Here is a 19,404-nt window from a genome sequence, read left to right as displayed (position 1 = left end):
AAACGTAAAATTAAAATAGGAAGTTCACACCACCTTTATGCAAGAAAAAAGAAAAGTTAAACAAGCTCCTTTAAGACTTTGAATTGAAGGAATCTTTGCCCCATCATCAATCAACAGGGCATGATTCTTTCTTTGTGCCATAGTGGAGGTGCATTCTGGCTAGGTAGACAAGTCAGATGATGGCATGGAAGAAGACTTATTCCCTAAACTAGAAGGTGTCATACCTTTCTGGTTGGGAACTGTCTTGGCAGCTTTGTTTGCAATGTAGGGTTTCAAAGCAGTATCAAGATGAAACGGATTGTGTGAGGAATCTATGAAAATAGCATGGTTACTGGTTTAAATAATTGTTGTGAGGTTCGTTAGCTCACTGGAGGAAATGATGCAGCTTATATTAAAGGGAGAGCTAAGTAGTCAATGTTAGGAAACTTAAGACTGACCTTGAGGAGAGAATCAAAATGGTCACTTAATGGGACCATGTGGCAATTGCTAAGTGATCCTGGCAGTCAAATGTGGACTATGAGGTGTCCATAGAAGAAGAGTCCAAGTGCTCACAACAGGTCTTTCAATTTGAGGCTGGTCAAAGATTGAGTTTGTGCTGCCATGCTGTATTGGAGACTGTTGGGAAGAACCAATGAAATGCCTCAAAAGAAGCCATGAATGGTGAAAGGGCGGGGGTGTCTTAAAGTGTGAGAATAAAGCAGAGATTTCCAGACGTGCATTAAGAGGCTGTGCAGGTAGGTAACCCAAATATGATATTCACTCAAAAAGTTGAAGAAACAGGAGGTGTCCTGTTGTAACCTCAGTTAAAGTAAAGTAAGGAAGTCATGAAATGCTTGATCTAAGGATATGTAGCGTTTGTGATACAAAACACGGTAGCAGAAAAGCAAAGAGCTTCATCTGTCCTAAGAAAGAGGCAGGAGGGGAGATGTAGCATGCAGACACACACATTACTTTAACGAAAAAAAACACTTTTTTTGTTGTTAAGTGAGTATGTGTTTCCCTTCTGCTATGCTACTTAATCTGGCAATGTTGAGGTGAAATGTAATAACACTTCGGTTCCTGCCATAAAACCGCCCATGGAATCAATGATTTCAAAGTATGAGATTAAGCAAATGGCCAGAAGATTTCTTTTTTTGTCTTAATACAGTTGACCTTTGAGGGGCACACACTTTACTGCTGCAGGAAAAGAATATTCTCAGGTCTTATGACATATTATGATGTATTTAACTATTTAGTGAGTAGCACCTCACAGCCATTAGGGCTTCCAATCTGTCGCTAAGGAAGGGGCAGCTGCTAAAGTAACTCCTACAAAAGACATGCTACTCCATCTGGCAAAATCAAGGTAACATGATTGAAAGAGGCTATCTAGAAAGAAATCACAGGCACAAGAGAGTTTTAGACATTTAGGCAGGTTTAGTGTAGTGGATTTGTACCAGCAATCAAACGCTTTGCAAAGACCTTGCCGCAGAAAATGTATCCTTAATCCTTAACAAATAACAGACACTGAAAGTGGAAAAACACATACACCGTCCCACACACATTAGCTGCTAATAAAATCAATTCCATAAGTAAACGGGGATAAAAAAAAGCCATATCTCTTTGTTTTTAGATGTAATGCCCCCTTCCACAAATAATCTGTTCTTCCTTATGCCTAAGTGCTCTTTCCACAGCGAACAACAAATACAGACATGACAGTCACACCCTGATGTTTCCTGTTTGAAAAGGAAAAACAAGTGTGGGAAACAGGCACCTTTTAGCTTATCGTCGCCTGAGCGCATTGATTCAATCTGATAAAGTGGTCATTTGATCTGTGGTGTGATGCTCTGGGAGGAGATCGAGGCGATGCTTTCAGTATAAATGTAGGCGTCCTTCATTGATAGATTCACTAAGAGCTTGAACAGAGTATTGTAGCTTAATACTCACTACCGTCTCATCTCTCAGTCATGAAGAGTGCTGTGGTGTTCCTGCTGGTGGCCGTTAGCACTTGCTATGGTAACTAACTTTTATATTACAGAGTTGTGTGTACTGCTAATTTAAGATTCTGTGTTTTGTTGTCTGTCCATTTGTTAACTAGCACCTCCATTCACCTCTGGCTCACACAACTACTTTCAGAGTTGAATAATTAGAAATCCAAGGAAGTGGCATGATGTAAATTGAATGATGGGAATTCCAAGCACAGAATGCTAAGGGAATCCCGAGATTCCATTAAACTTTAACCAGCATAGAGCACCTCAAAAACCCTTAGTATGAATTAATGTGTGGTTCAGGCTAGCTGCCAGTATCTAGACCTTTGGAGATGGACTGCCAAGGCTGGCACTAGAGAGAATGAGTCCCACATGCAGCACGGATTTGGTGGAAGAGAAGGTTTACAGTTTGTGTCCTGGTCCAGGAATTACTTTCTGAGTTTCAAACAAACAGTTGAGTTTCTTGAAACCTGTGGGAAAATGGCACAGAATAATTATCAAAGAAGCATCCAGAAAGGAGACTCTGTTTGTCCGTAGTAAAGAGCTTTCTGTTTAGATGTGACTCCATGCAACCTGGAACTTTATAAAGCACAGGCTAGAGGGAGAGTTATCCCAAGTGAACAGTTTTATAGTGCAACATGGCATAGGACGGCAGGCAGGTTTTTTATACAATTCTAAGCCCGTATAGAGATTTTAAACCTAGCTCCTTGCTTTTACGCCATCAACTGGAAATAAGTGGGCGATAAAGGGCACAAGGTAAGCTGTGGAGCCAAAACTTTGATATCTGGGGTTAAAAGGTGTGTGATATCACTTATTTTACGTCTAATATTTTTGTGAGTCAATGTTCACGAAAAGGTTGCATGTGTTAATGAAGAAATGATATAGCGCTGGTCTGTAGCACTGAAAGGGCTAATAGGTGGTATATCCATGGTGAACTTCACTGGCCTTCGTTTTTACTCCCAGGCTTGCTATTAACTCCTGCTGGAGCAGCAATCAACACGGCCCTTGTAACACAGGATGTAGTCAAGGTGGGGCTTCGAACTGAGGTTCTAGTTACCATTTCCAAACAAATTCAATACTATGTTATTGACAATAAACAGGAATAATTTTGAACACGTCATTGTATTTTATGGAATTAAAACAAATGATCTGCATGTTCAGAGTTGCATTCCCCGCCAATTATCCATGTGAGTATGCAGTGCTTAATGTATCAAATCTAAAAGTAAAGTGAGTGACTGAGTGATTGTACAAAATGGAAATTATATTACAGTTCACGACACAAATGTGTTTGCCTTCAGGGAATATGGATAATACCAATAGCAGCATATTGCAGACTAAAGTCTTATGTTTTTGTTTGTATTCTAGGTTTTGTTCGCCCACATGGTGGTCATGTTCCCGTTCACCCAACCAGTGATGGTACAGTCCGTAAAACAAACTGTCCTGTATTAGTGGTTAATTGCAACATCCTCCAAATAAATGTATGCTTTAAAGATCAAAAGCAAATCAAAAGCAAATCTCTAGAATTATCTCTTACAAGCTGCATTGTCACTGTAAGAAATGATAGAAACACCTCTGCGATCTCACCGCTCATGCTTTGTGCACTTAGTACAATGTTGTCATCTGAATGTGAAGTCTTCAATATAGTAATTTGTTGTAAAGTCCTTCTTAAACCCATCAATTGGAAATAGAGAGATTTATGAATAATGTCAGAAAACAATATTTTTTTAATGGAGCATGTGAAAGTTTATAGATTTGTATGTCTGACCAATTGACATGCTCTGTTGTATACTTTAGGCTCATTCCATTTGAACATAGCAATTTTATGGATTATATGGTAATTAGCTACTTGCCCTGCTAAGTAATGTGTGGTAATTACCTGTAACAAGTGGTTAGAGGTGTGGGACTCTTAAGATGTAAATGCTTCATTCTGATCTGGATAGTGAATGATGTATTGTCCTAAATGTTGTAAAGTGTATACAAATGCAGTAAATGAGAGTGTAGGTGAAAGGAAAATATATAAAGTGCATACAACACATTTAATTGACTATCCAACATTGTGGCATATTTCAAAGTGAGGTCTTACACGATTATATTACTTTTGTAGGTTATGTGCGCCCACCTAGTGGAGGGACGGTCCCCTACACAAACTGTCTTGATAAAGTGCTGGTAAGTTTAACACTTGAAAGGTTGTTGCTGGTAGCATTACTCGAGCAAAATGTACATTTTAAATTAGTGTATTGTGTGTTAACTAATTTGTAGCTTCTATCAGGATCCATTGCTGTGAGCATTTAAGTTCTGACCTGTCGAAGAAGATTCAGCGAGTAAGCACCTCCACGCTAAGAGGAGAGTGTTAGTAAAGCCTACAAAGTACTATGACATTTGCTAAGAGTAACCACAATAAATAACTTTCACCACAACTGAGATGGCAAGTGTCCTAATGCAACCCTCGCAAGAGTGAGCTTTTGATGTGTATATTAGTATTAAGTGTAAACCCTTTCAAAGTTGTAGGCAGGGCAAATTTGCAATAATGTTGTCTCACATATGCTGGCTTCATATAGGAAATGTCAGTTTTATTTTGGGTTGTGTTAATTTTATATTAAAATACTAAAAAAGGTGTAGTAGAGATATGCCAGAAGGATATACACAGAGACTCTAAAGCATCATATTAAAAGACTTTTAGCAGATTAACTCCATCCTCATGAATGTTATTCAGTCATTTATCATTTAGGCATCATAATGATGCATTAGTGATGATCCTTGGATTCAACATAAACACTGGAGAATATAATATGGCACTATACATCTCTTTGAGAAATCCAGATGGGACTAGGTGGCTAAACCATTATACATAAACTACTACTACATAACTGTACTTTAATCCTCTTTTAGAAAATTGATGTGAAAAACCTTCTGGCTGCATTACAAGAACTTTTCTGCTCATACCAGAACTGCAAGGTAAAGATATTTTCTTCTCATATGCTTATTTACAGAGCATGTTGACCAGTCCAATCAATAGCTCCTCTAGGACTCCACTCAGAAGTTTCAGCATTTCCGATAACATTTCTATATATCACTGTCTCCCTGAATGAACTCTTCTAACAGAGGGACCCTTATTACATCCCATAACCTTTCTCTTTCATGGTCGTCAGTCTTTTATGATAGCCCAGTCTGGAATACTTGAATGGCAATGAAAGAGCCACATCAGTGCTCACTTCCTGAGTGCTCCCTCCCATATCTAGTCTCCCATCAATGTTGAATAGGAAAGGATTTCTTGCTGCCTAAGAAATTCCTCTGCCATAATTGTCATTATCACAAGATCATTAATTAGTACTGTACCTTTGGTGTGTCCTGCAACTTACTTCGTATTTGTGTGTGCCACACACTTTATTGTTATCCACATTTTGTGCTTTGCCCCGTAACGCTGGCAATTCTTTGTGCTGTAAACCTTGCTGTACATGATTCCAGTTTCCCTACAGTGGGGTGTCTCCCACTTTATGTAATCTAGACTCCAGTGCCTTAAATTGTATGTGCCCTAGCAGTCAAAAAACATCACTGTCTGGGCCCCTACAACTCAGTGTCTGTAACTCTATATCCCCTCTACCAGTCTGTGTTTCCTGCAACTAAGCATACAGATCCACCACACTGTGTTCTTTGCACCACAATATATACTACACTGTTTAGCATATATATCAGTATTCACAAATCTGTAAAACCCTCACGTCAGTGTGAATTAGTTAGTGTACCCTGCATATCCAAGCCATCTAATGGGTGTCCCCAACATCACCATCTAAAAATCAATTAATGAATCCAATAGAAAATGTTATTATTTTTAGATAATGAATGTTAAGCTACTGGAAACCTTCCTCAGAAAGCAGGACAGATGACCAAACTCATCAATAATTTCTGTGGGCTGTTGGCAAGATTGTCCTTATTAATTCATAACAGTAAAACATTCTGATGGACCTACATACAATTTAATAATACAACCATATTCACAATTATGATCTTTTTCAAGAATTTCAGCTCCAACTATATTTTGAAAAGGCTCAAAAGAACCACATGTGCTCCGATTTGTAATTGAAGGATCGTTCTTTAAAGCGAGAAGCTGAACTAGGGGACCCCAAGTCTCATAATCCTTTGCCAGTCACCTGAGGAGGATGTAAACCCTTCAGCACTGTATAGTACAATTGACATCTCTGTGGCATGTGACATAAGAAGCTGTATGAGGGGACTGCAAGCCCCATCATCCCTTGTGAATACTCTGAGGAGGAGGTGGGCCATCTAGTGCTAAATAGTGCCAGAGACATCCCCGCAGTGCGGGCCATGCCCTGGTTGCACCCATGCAAGGCCAGGGCCAAGTGCATTCCTATCCGCTCCTGTCAAAGACAGGATAAGTCAGGGCAAGACCACCTCCCTTGGATGTGCTATTACAACTACTTAACAATGGATGATATTTGCTTGATAAGGTACTGTTTGATTTACCCACCTTTCAAATAACAGCCCGTATGACTATATCATTGAATATATTTTATTCAAACTAGTGTTGGTTCCTTTCCCCTGAATCTGATTTTCTTGGCCCAGTTTCTGCAATTGTGACAGTAACTGGTTCTGCTGCTATGGTAAAAAGCAAAGCGAGATCTTCAGAGCATGAAAAATGCAATGAAATACACTGCATACAATTGTACAGTGTAGGATATACACATTTTAATCGAGGAGCCAGAATGTAAGTTAAATAAGATATGCATAATGGAAGTGAAACCAAGAATGTTGACAAAAATATTTGAGGAGAAGAGAGTCCTCATAGCACTTCTATCACCACAACCAACAATCCCACTGACAAATGATTCCAACCAGGCTCCTGAGGACCCAAAAGACAATTTAGTCAGATCTGAAGGCTCTACATCTCTAACTCCACACATTGTTTGTTCTAATATGTTTTTGCCCTTAGAGAAGGAGCAGTGCAAAACCCTGAAATCGCTGGGGAAATGGGAGAGGATGTGTGTTCTGTGGCATTTTAGGATTTAGCTCCATCTCAAAACTACATACTCTTGACCCCCATGGAGTTTGGAGAACTTGGCATGTCTTTAACAATGAAGAGCTAAGACTACTTGAAAAAAACAATGGTGATGTCGATTGATGTATTTCATAGTCAGATCCCAGGCTTAACACTGATTACCCCATCCACAGTTGATACCAGTAGTAGTGAACACCTTAATACTTCTGTGCCTGGTACAGGTTGAGTTTTAAATAACTAGAGTAAAATGAAGACTGAGAAAGCTAGCACAAAAGAATATTTGTTTTATACAAATGAGTGAGAAGTGGACACCATTTGTCACACACCTTATACTTGAATTAGAGGCACACCAAGATAAGTTTCTGGTGATGGTATGGTAATGGTAGAACTACATCACATAATTATAATCCCTCAGAAAGTGTACCTAAACCAATAACTACATTATACACTTATAAACCCCTTGAAATGGCTCATCAACCCTTCAGACTCACATTTGTATGCACTGATAATAAAAGGAGCTTGAGGGATGTTATCAATTTTACTTGTGATTTAACTCTCCTCCTTAGGATCCCAGTAATTAGAGCTAGCAATTACTTGGTTGTCAACACAGCATCACCTACTTATGGTATCCCATCTGAGAGTGAGATCTATATGATTAGGGTCCTTAAGCAAGTTGCATTGGAGAACAAGGTTGTTCACTGGATACAAAATGTTCACCATTACTATTCGGTCACTTATTCAAACATAATTGGTGTGAAATGCTATCCACACACTAGTGGAGTTTTGTAAATCCTAGTTTAGCTAAGGGAATAGTCAAGTGTGGCACAAGGACCGATTGTCCAATTTAAAATGGCCACACTATGGGGCATATTAGCAAGAACCTCCTTAAAAGGGCTTGCCTATATGCTTTATAGAATTCCAATAGAAGCCCAGGTTAGATGTGCAGGACATCTAACCTGGGCTTCTATTGGAATTCTAACATGCATATTAGCAAGCCCATTATCGTCTTTTTAGCGTCAGTTTCCTGCCTCTAAAACGGCGATAATTTTAACAAGGTTCTTGCTAATATGCCCCTATGTCTTATAAACACCCAAAAGCAACAAACTCCTAGCTCAAAGAATCCTTTGAAACCCTCATGTGCAACTGCTGACACCCTATAAAAGGGTTCAGGAGGATCACATTAACTCAACAGGAGGGGTATTACCACACTTAATGTCTATCTCCAATGCATTTGTATGTACTATCAATGATTTATTTTAGGTAAACCAATCCTCAGACTCAAAAACTCAAAAGCGATAGCTCATAAATGGGTATCTCCAAGCTTATGACCGCCCTAGGATCAGCAAGACTCCCTTTGTCCAGTCTAGTGTTAGCTACAATGTTATTGTCAATACTACACTTGATAATAAGGTGAGCAGATTAAGATCCGTAGATTGTTGGAACGCCAACGCCCATTAAATGTGTAAAACCTAGAAAGATCACTATAATATGCTCAAAATCAAAACAGTAATATAGGGATTGAGGTCATTTTATAGACAGCTTTGATTTCTGTTTATTCCAGGAACCAGGGGCTACTGCTGCTTAGTATTTGAGTAGGAATTTATATAAGGCACCCATACATCATGCTCAGTGCAAAAAAGATCAGCTAGAATTTTATCCAAGCCTGGGACCTTCCCGATTTTCCCTGCAGTTATAGAAGATTGAGCTGTAGAAGTTTCCAAGTTGTGGACAAAAATTCAAGTGCAGGCCAGGCTTCTGGTGGTTTGAGCATTTGTCTGAGAACTTCATTGTCTGTGGTACTCAGCAAATTCCCACTGGCTCTTTAGACATACTAGGATTAAACGTAATTACTTTAAATAATGTGAAACCTGTTTTCCTAATCAATATCTACTGTAGATGCATCAAGCCTTTCTGCTGGTTTGATAGCTTTCTAACCTCCTACAGCAAAGATTCTCTTATAATCATTGGGGGACACTTTAATACGCCATTTGAACCCTCTGGGCTGGTAACAGATTTAGCATAGGATGAAGATGCCTATTGCGGCATCCTGGAATTACCTGCACCCCTGAAGATACAATTTACTAAATTAGCCCTGCAACTAGGTGTCATCGTGTTATTATACTGTCTACAGGTTTACAACGGTCATTGCCCCGCGGAGATTGTTGCAGCACCAACTTTTAAGAGAGAAACATATAGTAGCTTTATTGATTATTTACTTCTTGATTATTACAAGAAAAATGATCAATATGATAGTTGTTCCATTCCCGAGTCTTCCATTTAACTTGATCCTTGATTGAAGATTTATCAGCCACTGGGAAAGCTGGAGGCAACAAGCTAGTTATCACCAATAAGAGAGGCAATGAAAGCGGGAAAGATTGTTGGAACCCCAACGCCCAATAAATCATTAAATGAAACTATTATTCCTGTATTGGATTTTGTAATGATCATTTAGATTGCCCCTCGTACTAGTGTAGGCCCACAATACATTTTTTACTAACATTAAAGAACTTTTTGAAAGACATCAAAGCGAGTACAAGTCTGCCTAGAGAACAGTAGTGATTTAATTGTGACTATCAGACAGGAAAGAGTGTGCTGATTGCTGCTATGAGGTAGGGGATAGAGATAAAATACGAACTAACAAGTAAAGCTTACAAAAAAACTCACTGAAGACCAGTGTTTACCTGGGAAACACAAAAATGTACTAAAAGCAGCAAAACTTAAATATTTTAAAGTATTTCCAGAACCAGAATCAGAATTAACTTAATTTGGGTGCAATTTTTACCAGTAAAAGCATAAAAAAGATGACAATTTAAACAAAAAAATATAAAAATAAAATAATATATCTGCACATAAAAGCAACCGCAGAAAGTAAGTCCAAATTAGCAGTAGATTAGGAGAGCATAGTGCCATGGGCGTTTACAGCATATTTCATAAAGGAGCCAATATACAGGGTGGCTTCTTCATCGAATAATTGCAGTAAAGAAATATAGGCTGCCCTACAGTGCCTAATGTTATAAAAAGTCATTTTTTTAAGTGGAATTAAGAACAATATTCTATATCTTTCATAAAACTTGCAAAAAAACTATAAGGTGCATTATTGCTTGTCTTGAATTCCCATCCCATTGGCATGGACTGATATCTAGATTTTGCTTAAAGCTTAGAGGGAACACAACACATACTTAGCAGTATCAACTCATACGTGAAAACGTAATTAACATTCCCAGTGCCCTTGTGCTTGCCACAAGAAATCAGTAGGGCAGTTAAACACATTCAGGCCACAAAATGTGCCATCCTCGCCATGTTGTTTAAGCGCCTTGTAGTCTCAGAGTTATAAATTGCTTGTAAGACATGTTTTTTGTTAAGGGAATTACAGATACTCAGCTTTTCCAAGGCACTCTGCATATCAATTTTAGAGTGTTTAGATTTGACAAACGCCAACCATGGTATTCGAAGGCCGTTATCAATTCAATTCAATATAACTTTATTCGGTTATTATGTAAAAAAAAAAATAACCATAAAAGTACAATTAGTATATCACAATTTAAAAATGTGTAGAAATATAAAAACAATCATGGTACATTAACAAGAAACTGATAAAATTTCATACATGAATTGATTTCCGTGATCTAAAAACATTTTTTAAGAACGCAGAGACAGATGCAATAGTTAATATGTTATCTAATTTCTGAATTGCTTAAAAGGCAGGGCAACATTGCCTAAGTTCCATACTCTTCAATATTGGTACAATCCATCTTGTCCTAGGAATAATGTAAAATTTACAGAATAACATGATATGCATATCCGATTGGCTGGACAAGTCGTCACATGGACATTTGCAAAGTTGTCTTGACCAGTCATTCATCTTGGGGAAACTTAAGAATCTAAATAAAATATTTAACCGAAACTGTGTGAAAAGAAACCTTTCAAAATCACTCATGTGTAGCTTAACATACGGTTGAATATTAAATGTAATTATTGTTAGGTGGTGAGCCACCACAGTAAGTCATTTCGGTATTAGTTCTATAATCTCCCAAATGGGTCATACAAAGATTTTTAAGTTCTTTCCTGGAGACATGACACATCGATGAGGGATCACTATTGTATTCTTGGTGGCCTATTTGTGCGAGGAACATCTTTACATAATTTAACCATCCTATCTTGCTAACATTACCAAGGCTCATCACACCTTTCAAGATAAAACAGTAAAAAACACACTCCTCAGTAGTCCATACCCTGTGCCACAGAAGATCCGGTTGTACCTTGATAACATCTTCTAGGTATGGTTGTCCTAGTTCAGCATGGCAGATAAACGTGGAAACACTATCCGGGACTGCTAAGAGGTATCTCTTAAAACCATTTTCTGCCACCTGTATTGATCTCACGTTTGCAAAGCCCCATATTCCTGCACCATAAATTGCAATTGCTACACAAGTTGCTCTATAAATGCATAAAAGTTCCCCAATCGGTTGTCTGCCCATTTTTCTACTAAAATTAGTCAGGGCCATTCAGGATTTACAAAACAACAACCTTCTTGATTTTATTGCGTTATTCCATGAGCCGGACTGATCGAACAGTATTCCCAAATAGGGAAAAGTGGGGGTAAAATCCAGTGGTTTCGAATTAATGTACATCGCTTTTTTCTTTTTATCTGCACCAGACCCGCAATTCAGACAGAAGGTTTTTGTACAATTATTTCTGAAATCCAAATTTGTCATGAATTGGGAGAAAAATGTAACCCTCCTTTGCATGGCCACGGGCGTTCGGGCCATCAAGACCGTGTCATCCACATATAGGAGTGCCAGGACAGATCTATTAGCTATCATGGGCATGTCCCTGCACTCCTGCAACAATGTTCTTTCTAGGGCGTTAATATAGATAGTAAACAAGAAGAGGGCAAGAACGCATATTTGCTGCACTCCTCTTGAAATACTAAAAGGCCTAGTGCACTCTCCATTCTTACTAAATGTAACTTTGGCTCATGCCCCCGGATAAAGCTCCCTGAGGAAAAGAATTATGTTTTCATCTACCCCTAATTTTCCTAAAATCAACCATAGCTTGCTGTGGGTGATGCAATCAAAGGCTGACGTTAAGTCAGCAAAGGTTAAAAATGTGCGACCTCCCTTGGCTGTATTATATTTTTCTAAAAGAATATGCAAGTTAAGACCCTGGTCAATGGTGCCAAGGCCCTTCCTAAATCCATATTGAAGATCACTAATTATCGAATGTTCTTCAGCCCATGATTGAAATCGATTTAAAATCACGCGACCGATATTCTTAATTGTTGAGTCTAGTAATGATATAGGGCGATAGCACGAGCAACTTGTTCTATCTCCCTTTTTAAATATGGGTACAATAATAGACTCATACCATGACGGTAACAATCCGGTTGAACAGCATGCATTAAACAATTGTGTAACGAGTGGGCCCCATAGAGCCACATTGTTTTTGAACAAGTCAACCGGCACCCGTTCGGGCCCGGAGCCTTTCCTCCCACACTAGCTTTAGTACTAGGTAATACCCAGATCCACTCTCTTAAAAGTACGTGAGGGCTCCTTGTCCACTACACTCTCAGTTTGTACCTGCTCTGATGTCATTGAGGCACTATATGAGTCTGCGTAATGTGATACCCAGTCACTCTCTGATATAGCTATCTCTACACTTGCTTTTACTTTATCATTTAAAAAAGGAGCATTAACTACTTTCCAGAAAGCTACAGTATCTTTTTTCAAAGAAGCCTCACACAAAGAATCCCATGCTTCCTTTTTCAGTGCATCCTTTCTTTTTTTCAGGATCATCTTATAGATCTTTCTCAAATCCCTTATTAAAGGCTGATATTTATCATGGGCATTTAGGGCAGCTTAAGATTAGAATAAGCCTTAGTGCAAGCTGTTGAACCAACCTACTGTATTTTCTCTAAGGTTATTTGTTTCTACCCACAGACTTGTTTTAATATGTGAGGAAATTACTGCAAAGTTTTTAATAATTACAGAACTGTCTGAATTTTCATCCAGACAAACACTGATACTGAATATGCATTTCTTTACTAGATTATAGAGAAAATCTTCTGGGATGACCTTTGTCCATTTTAGGGAATACCCATTTTGTCTATTCAGGACAATATTATCCATAAGCTTTTTGGTGAACTATTTTTATTGGGTTCTTGATGAGATGTTATAATTTTGACACTTAGGGGAAAATGATCGCTTAGAGCATTATCCAGGGTATTAAAATTCTTGACTTATCCACTATATATAGCAGATATCAATATATAATCAATTATTGAAAAAACACCTCTGCCATTGAATGTGGTACAAAAAGGAACCTCTGGTTGACAAATTCTATTAGCAAAGCCCAAGTCACAGGTAAACATGATTTCATTCACAAGATCCTCGCATACAGTGTGATCAAAGTGCGCTAGACTGGTCTCTTTGTCCAGCATTATACCGCATGTCCCTAGCTCCCCTCTATTACATAATGAACAATTAAAATCCCCTCCCCAAATAACAAGAACCTCCTTAGTTTTCCAACCAAGCAAACTTTTAACATCTATCCTCAATGCTTTCAGCATGTCTTCCATTACCTCTGAGGGAGCATTATTGTAAAAATTTACAATGATCAAACAGAACACTTTATCAATATGTATCCTGATGGTATGATAATATCTATTGTTATAGGGCATCTCTATTTTCTCACATCTAAGAAGATTTGATATGTAAGTACAGAGCCCCCCTTTAGCCCTACCATATGTTGAGCCTATCGCTGGTGTAAATAATGTTTTAAAACCACACAGATGATGGGCCTCTTTAACCCAGATTTCTTGTACACTCAATATGTCATACTCATTTACAAGATCAATCCAAATTTGATTAGACACCTTTGTTTTTAGGCCTGCCACATTCTAAAACATGATTGACCATTCCAACTTTTTCGTTGTACTATCTACCCGGCCAATGCAACCAAAATTATCACTAATATTGACGTAATTTTCAGTCGTAAGATTTGCTACTATGCCGTGTTCCTCCATTACTCCAAACTCTTCAATATTAGGTACCCCAGATCTCACACAAGTATCTAATTGAGAACAATTTACTCCATCTAGGGGATCACCATTTAGATGTTTTATATTTGGTAAATTTAGCGTCACATTAACAGTAGGGTTCCTGGGACTCAGTCAATCTACTCCTTCAAGCCCATAAAGCATGTCAAAGCGATTAAATGTCAGGATGTTAAATTGTTTTTTATGCATGATCATGGAACCTCCTCATTGTACCCCAGATGGATACAAGTTTGATGGCACGCTAAAGGAGGGAGGGTAAAAATAACTTAAATCAAAAGTTTGTATTCCACTTAGCCCTCTTCGGTGGTGCCAGTCACAAATGTGACGAACCACCCGTCTATCCCTAAAATTAACAATGATACAATCACCAGCTATGTCCTTTGATCCATGGCTCACCCAACTTACTCTTTGTGCATACAATATCTCACTATGTATGTGAGAAGGGAGGGGTCCATTGTTGTTTAGCCAAAAGTTTACCTTATTTTTTAATTCAGAATAAGTTTCTATTTTATCATTGTCCAACTCAGGAACCCCAGTCAGAACGACAACATAAGGAAAGGAGATTTGGTGGTAAATCAATGCGCAAATGAGTGTGCTTTGTTTTTACAGGATTTGTTGTTTCCTTAACTACACATGTTGATTTTTGGTCCTGTCCCAGAACCCAGGATCCCGTTTCCAGACCCCCTCTCCCTCGCCCTTGACATCCCTCTCTTCCTTGCGTCAATGTGCCACTTCGGGCACTGATGCCAACATGGCTAGTTCCACGTGACAATAAGGAAGGTGTATTAGATGCAGTTGGAATGTGCAATGAGGGAATTATGGTTGTACGTTCTCGTGTTATGTTACTTTCCACAACACTTGACTTGGGTATACTCCTTACAAATTTTTTCAGGGTATCAAAATTCACTGTGGTTAGCTGTTCAAATTTACCCAAACTTTTGCTAATCATTTTCAGCCTCTCTAATAAGGGTAACATTAAGGACTTAGGGCCAGATGTAGGAAGGCTATTACCGGTCGAAAACTGCTGAAATCGTCCGTTACCGACCGGTAATAGCCTTTTCTGATGTAGGTGGCAAATTTACTGATTCGGTAAATAATGAATCGGTATTTACCGATTCAGTATTTACCGAATCAACATTTACCGATTCCATATTTACCTAATCGGTAAATGACATGTAGGAAGCACTTTAAAGAGTGCTTCTGTGCTTTAAGGATTCATTATTTACCACCAACTATTAGTTGGTGGTAAATAACGAATCCCTCATTAAATGCAAATCTGTGCATTTACACCTGTGCCATGTGACAGACATACATGCCCTTAGGGCATGTATGTGTGCCACATGTGCACACAAGCACTATTCAGGGATGCAACAGGGTGTCAAAGTGCCACCCTGCCACCCTTGACTCTTTCCCTATTTTACAGAATCGGTAATTACCCATTCGGTAATTGACATTCATTCCTATGGGCCTCCAGGCCCATAGGAATGAATGGCAATAACTGAATCTTAACGGTTCGGTAATTTTTACCGAATTATTATCTACATAGCATTTACCGATTCTAAAATACCGAATCGGTTAAATTCGGTATTTTAGAATCGGTAAATCCTATTTACCTACATCTAGCCCTTAATCAGTTGTTATATTTTCTCCATAAGTCCCTCAAAAATTTGGGCCGAAGGCAGGGGAAGATCAATCGACTCTATCAGCAAAGCCCTTGACGGGGGATTAGATGTTGGTGAGAGTGCAATAACTGATGGAGCAGAGATCTCAGCTTCACTATTCTTAGTTACTCTAGACATTTTCGTTATCTTTGGACATCTACCCTTATGAGTACCCCCTCCATGCTTCCTCTTAGCAGTGGGTCCTGATGCTTGTTTTAATGGTTTTAATGGTTGGGAGATAGAGTTAGGTTTCGATGTAGACCTTGTAGGTAAGCCTAAAGCTGTTTTATTAAATCTATCAACCAAAACGGAATCATTAATTAAAGCAGAAGGACTCCGGTCTCTTATCTCAAGTCGGTTTGGCAACCCCTGTAGCTGATGGTCATTTCCTTCTCCCGCAATAGTGTGGTTAAAGTTAGTATGCGTTAGTTGATCTGCATGTTCTGGCGAGATTACTGACATTAAACCGCCTAGTGATGATCGTTTGTACATAGGGTCCAATGAGAGGCGACGTTCAGTCAAGGCTATCGTGTGAACTAATACTGATGTGGCCCTAGTTAGAAACTGGTCTCATGACCCAGCAACACTCCTGCCCGTCACTGCTTTCTTCCCTTTCCCTGCATGAGCTGCCTTTATTCCTGCTTGCTTGGCTTTATAACATAACCGAACTTACCTATGTCACGAAATACAACAGATTTCAAATCAAAGCTAATAATGTCCTTACAATGGTTTTAGGGGTGGCCCAGCCCAGCCTCCTTCAGTCAGACGGGCCCACCCTTAGCCCGGGCTTTGCCCGGCGTGCGTTCCGCGCCGCGGGGATGATGTTACACTTAAGTAGCCAACGGACAATGCAACGCATGTGTAGCGTGTCCTGTGGCCCCCTGGCACCTGGAGTCCCTCCGCAGTTCGTGGTTCAATCCTCACAGACAAAGAAAACATTAGCGCAGCGGCTTCTGCAAGATGTTAAAATGCTGTTGTGGGCGATTGAACCCAGATCTTTTGACTGGGTGTGAGTGTTTGATTGATTAAGATGCTCCGTCCATCACCACACCCTTTTGTACCGCTTTCGGCCGCCATAAGTGTGGCAGGGTATGCTCAGACATGAGTCCCTTGCTCACTTTGCCACTGGATTCAAGCAAGCCGGGCTGAAGACGGCTGGAATGCCAGAAACCGGTCCTCGGAAGCTTGTTTCCGGTCCAGGGAAGACATGGCTTGGCAGTTCGGGATGGACTGTTCCCATGGGGCACAGGGTCAGACTGATTTGCATATAGCCATGTCTGAACTGGGGTGGCGGAGTGGGCTAAAGAATGGTGATGGATTGAATCCAGATCTTTTGACTGGGTGTGAGTGTTTTTTTTTTATTCAGATGCTCCGTCCATCACCACTCCCTTTTGTACCGCTTTTGGCCGCCATAAATGTGGCAGGGTATGCTCTGACGTGAGTCCCTTGCTCACTTTGCCACTGGATTCAAGCAAGCCGGGCTGAAGCCGGCTGGAACGCCAGAAACCGGTCCTCGGAAGCTTGTTTCCGGTCCAGGGAAGACATGGCTTGGCAGTTCGGGATGGACTGTTTCCATGGGGCACAGGGTCAGACTGATTTGCATATAGCCATGTGTGAACTGGGGTGGCGGAGTGGGCTAAAAAATGGTGATGGATTGAACCCAGATCTTTTGACTGGGTGTGAGTGTTTTTTTTTTATTCAGATGCTCCGTCCATCACCACCCCCTTTTGTACCGCTTTTGGCCGCCATAAATGTGGCAGGGTATGCTCAGACGTGAGTCCCTTGCTCACTTTGCCACTGGATTCAAGCAAGCCGGGCTGAAGACGGCTGGAACGCCAGAAACCGGTCCTCGGAAGCTTGTTTCCGGTCCAGGCAAGACATGGCTTGGCAGTTCGGGCTGGACTGTTCCCATGAGGCACAGGGTCAGACTGATTTGCATATCGCCATGTCTGAACTGGGGTGGCGGAGTGGGCTAAAGAACAGTGATGGATTGAACCCAGATCTTTTGACTGGGTGTGAGTGTTTGATTGATTCAGATGCTCCGTCCATCACCACCCCCTTTTGTACCGCTTTTGGCCGCCATCTGTGTGGCACGGTATGCTTAGACGTGAGTCCCTTGCTCACATTGCCACTGGATTCAAGCAAGCCGGGCTGAAGACGGCTGGAATGCCAGAAAGCGGTCCTCGGAAGCTTGTTTCCGGTCCAGGGAAGACATGGCTAGGCAGTTCGGGCTGGACTGTTCCCATGAGGCACAGGGTCAGACTGATTTGCATAAAGCCATGTCTGAACTTGGGTGGCGGAGTGGGCTAAAGAACGGTGATGGATTGAACCCGGATCTTTTGACTGGGTGTGAGTGTTTGATTGATTTAGATTCTCCGTCCATCACCACCCCCTTTTGTACCGCTTTTGGCCGTCATAAGTGTGGCAGGGTATGCTCAGACGTGAGTCCCTTGCTCACTTTGCCACTGGATTCAAGCAAGCCGGGCTGAAGAAGCTGGAATGCCAGAAATAAGTCCTCGGAAGCTTGTTTCCGGTCCAGGGAAGACATGGCTTGGCAGTTCGGGCTGGACTGTTCCCATGAGGCACAGGGTCAGACTGATTTGCATATAGCCATGTCTGAACTGGGGTGGCGGAGTGGGCTAAAGAACGGTGATGGATTGAACCCAGATCTTTTGACTGTGTGTGAGTGTTTGATTGATTCAGATGCTCCGTCCATCACCACCTTCTTTTGTACCGCTTTTGGCCGCCATAAGTGTGGCAGGGTATGCTCAGACGTGAGTCCCTTGCTCACTTTGCCACTGGATTCAAGCAAGCCGGGTTGAAGAAGCTGGAATGCCAGAAACAGGTCCTCGGAAGCTTGTTTCCGGTCCAGGGAAGACATGGCTTGGCAGTTAGGGCTGGACTGTTCCCATGAGGCACAGGGTCAGACTGATTTGCATATAGCCATGTCTGAACTGGGGTGGCGGAGTGGGCTAAAAAACGGTGATGGATTGAACCCAGATCTTTTGACTGGGTGTGAGTGTTTGATTGATTCAGATGCTCCGTCCATCACCACCCCCTTTTGTACCGCTTTTGGCCACTATAAGTGTGGCAGGGTATGCTCAGACGTGAGTCCCTTGCTCACTTTGCCACTGGATTCAAGCAAGCCGGGTTGAAGAAGCTGGAATGCCAGAAACAGGTCCTCGGAAGCTTGTTTCCGGTCCAGGGAAGACATGGCTTGGCAGTTAGGGCTGGACTGTTCCCATGAGGCACAGGGTCAGACTGATTTGCATATAGCCATGTCTGAACTGGGGTGGCGGAGTGGGCTAAAAAACGGTGATGGATTGAACCCAGATCTTTTGACTGGGTGTGAGTGTTTGATTGATTTAGATGCTCCGTCCATCACCACCCCCTTTTGTACCACTTTAGGCCACTATAAGTGTGGCAGGGTATGCTCAGACGTGAGTCCCTTGCTCACTTTGCTACTGGATTCAAGCAAGCCGGGCTGAAGAAGCTGGAATGCCAGAAACCAGTCCTAGGAAGCTTGTTTCCGGTCCAGGGAAGACATGGCTTGACAGTTCGGGCTGGACTGTTCCCATGAGGCACAGGGTCAGACTGATTTGCATATAGCCATATCTGAACTGGGGTGGCGGAGTGGGTTAAAGAACGGTGATGGATTGAACCCATATCTTTTGACTGGGTGTGAGTGTTTGATTGATTCAGATGCTC

The 19,404-nt window shown here is 40.9% G+C and overlaps 1 protein-coding gene across 1 annotated transcript in view; it reads left to right on the top strand.

Moving 5' to 3' along the window:
* Positions 1-1,884: 1,884 nt before the first annotated feature.
* The window catches only part of LOC147688972 (uncharacterized), a 39,434-nt gene continuing 21,914 nt past the window's right edge, over positions 1,885-19,404 (top strand). Inside the window, exons 1-4 of the mRNA XM_086939850.1 lie at positions 1,885-1,992; positions 3,330-3,380; positions 4,069-4,130; positions 4,854-4,919. Of these exons, the coding sequence (XP_086795976.1) occupies positions 1,944-1,992; positions 3,330-3,380; positions 4,069-4,130; positions 4,854-4,919 (228 nt within the window). The 5' untranslated portion in view covers positions 1,885-1,943. The remainder of the gene's footprint in view (positions 1,993-3,329; positions 3,381-4,068; positions 4,131-4,853; positions 4,920-19,404) is intronic.

The sequence above is a fragment of the Lissotriton vulgaris genome, chromosome 10 (assembly GCF_964263255.1).
Source record: "Lissotriton vulgaris chromosome 10, aLisVul1.2, whole genome shotgun sequence".
In the NCBI taxonomy this organism is placed as follows: Eukaryota; Metazoa; Chordata; class Amphibia; order Caudata; family Salamandridae; genus Lissotriton; species Lissotriton vulgaris.
The sequence above is the reverse complement of the archived record's forward strand: the minus strand, read 5'-3'. Positions and strand labels throughout refer to the sequence as shown.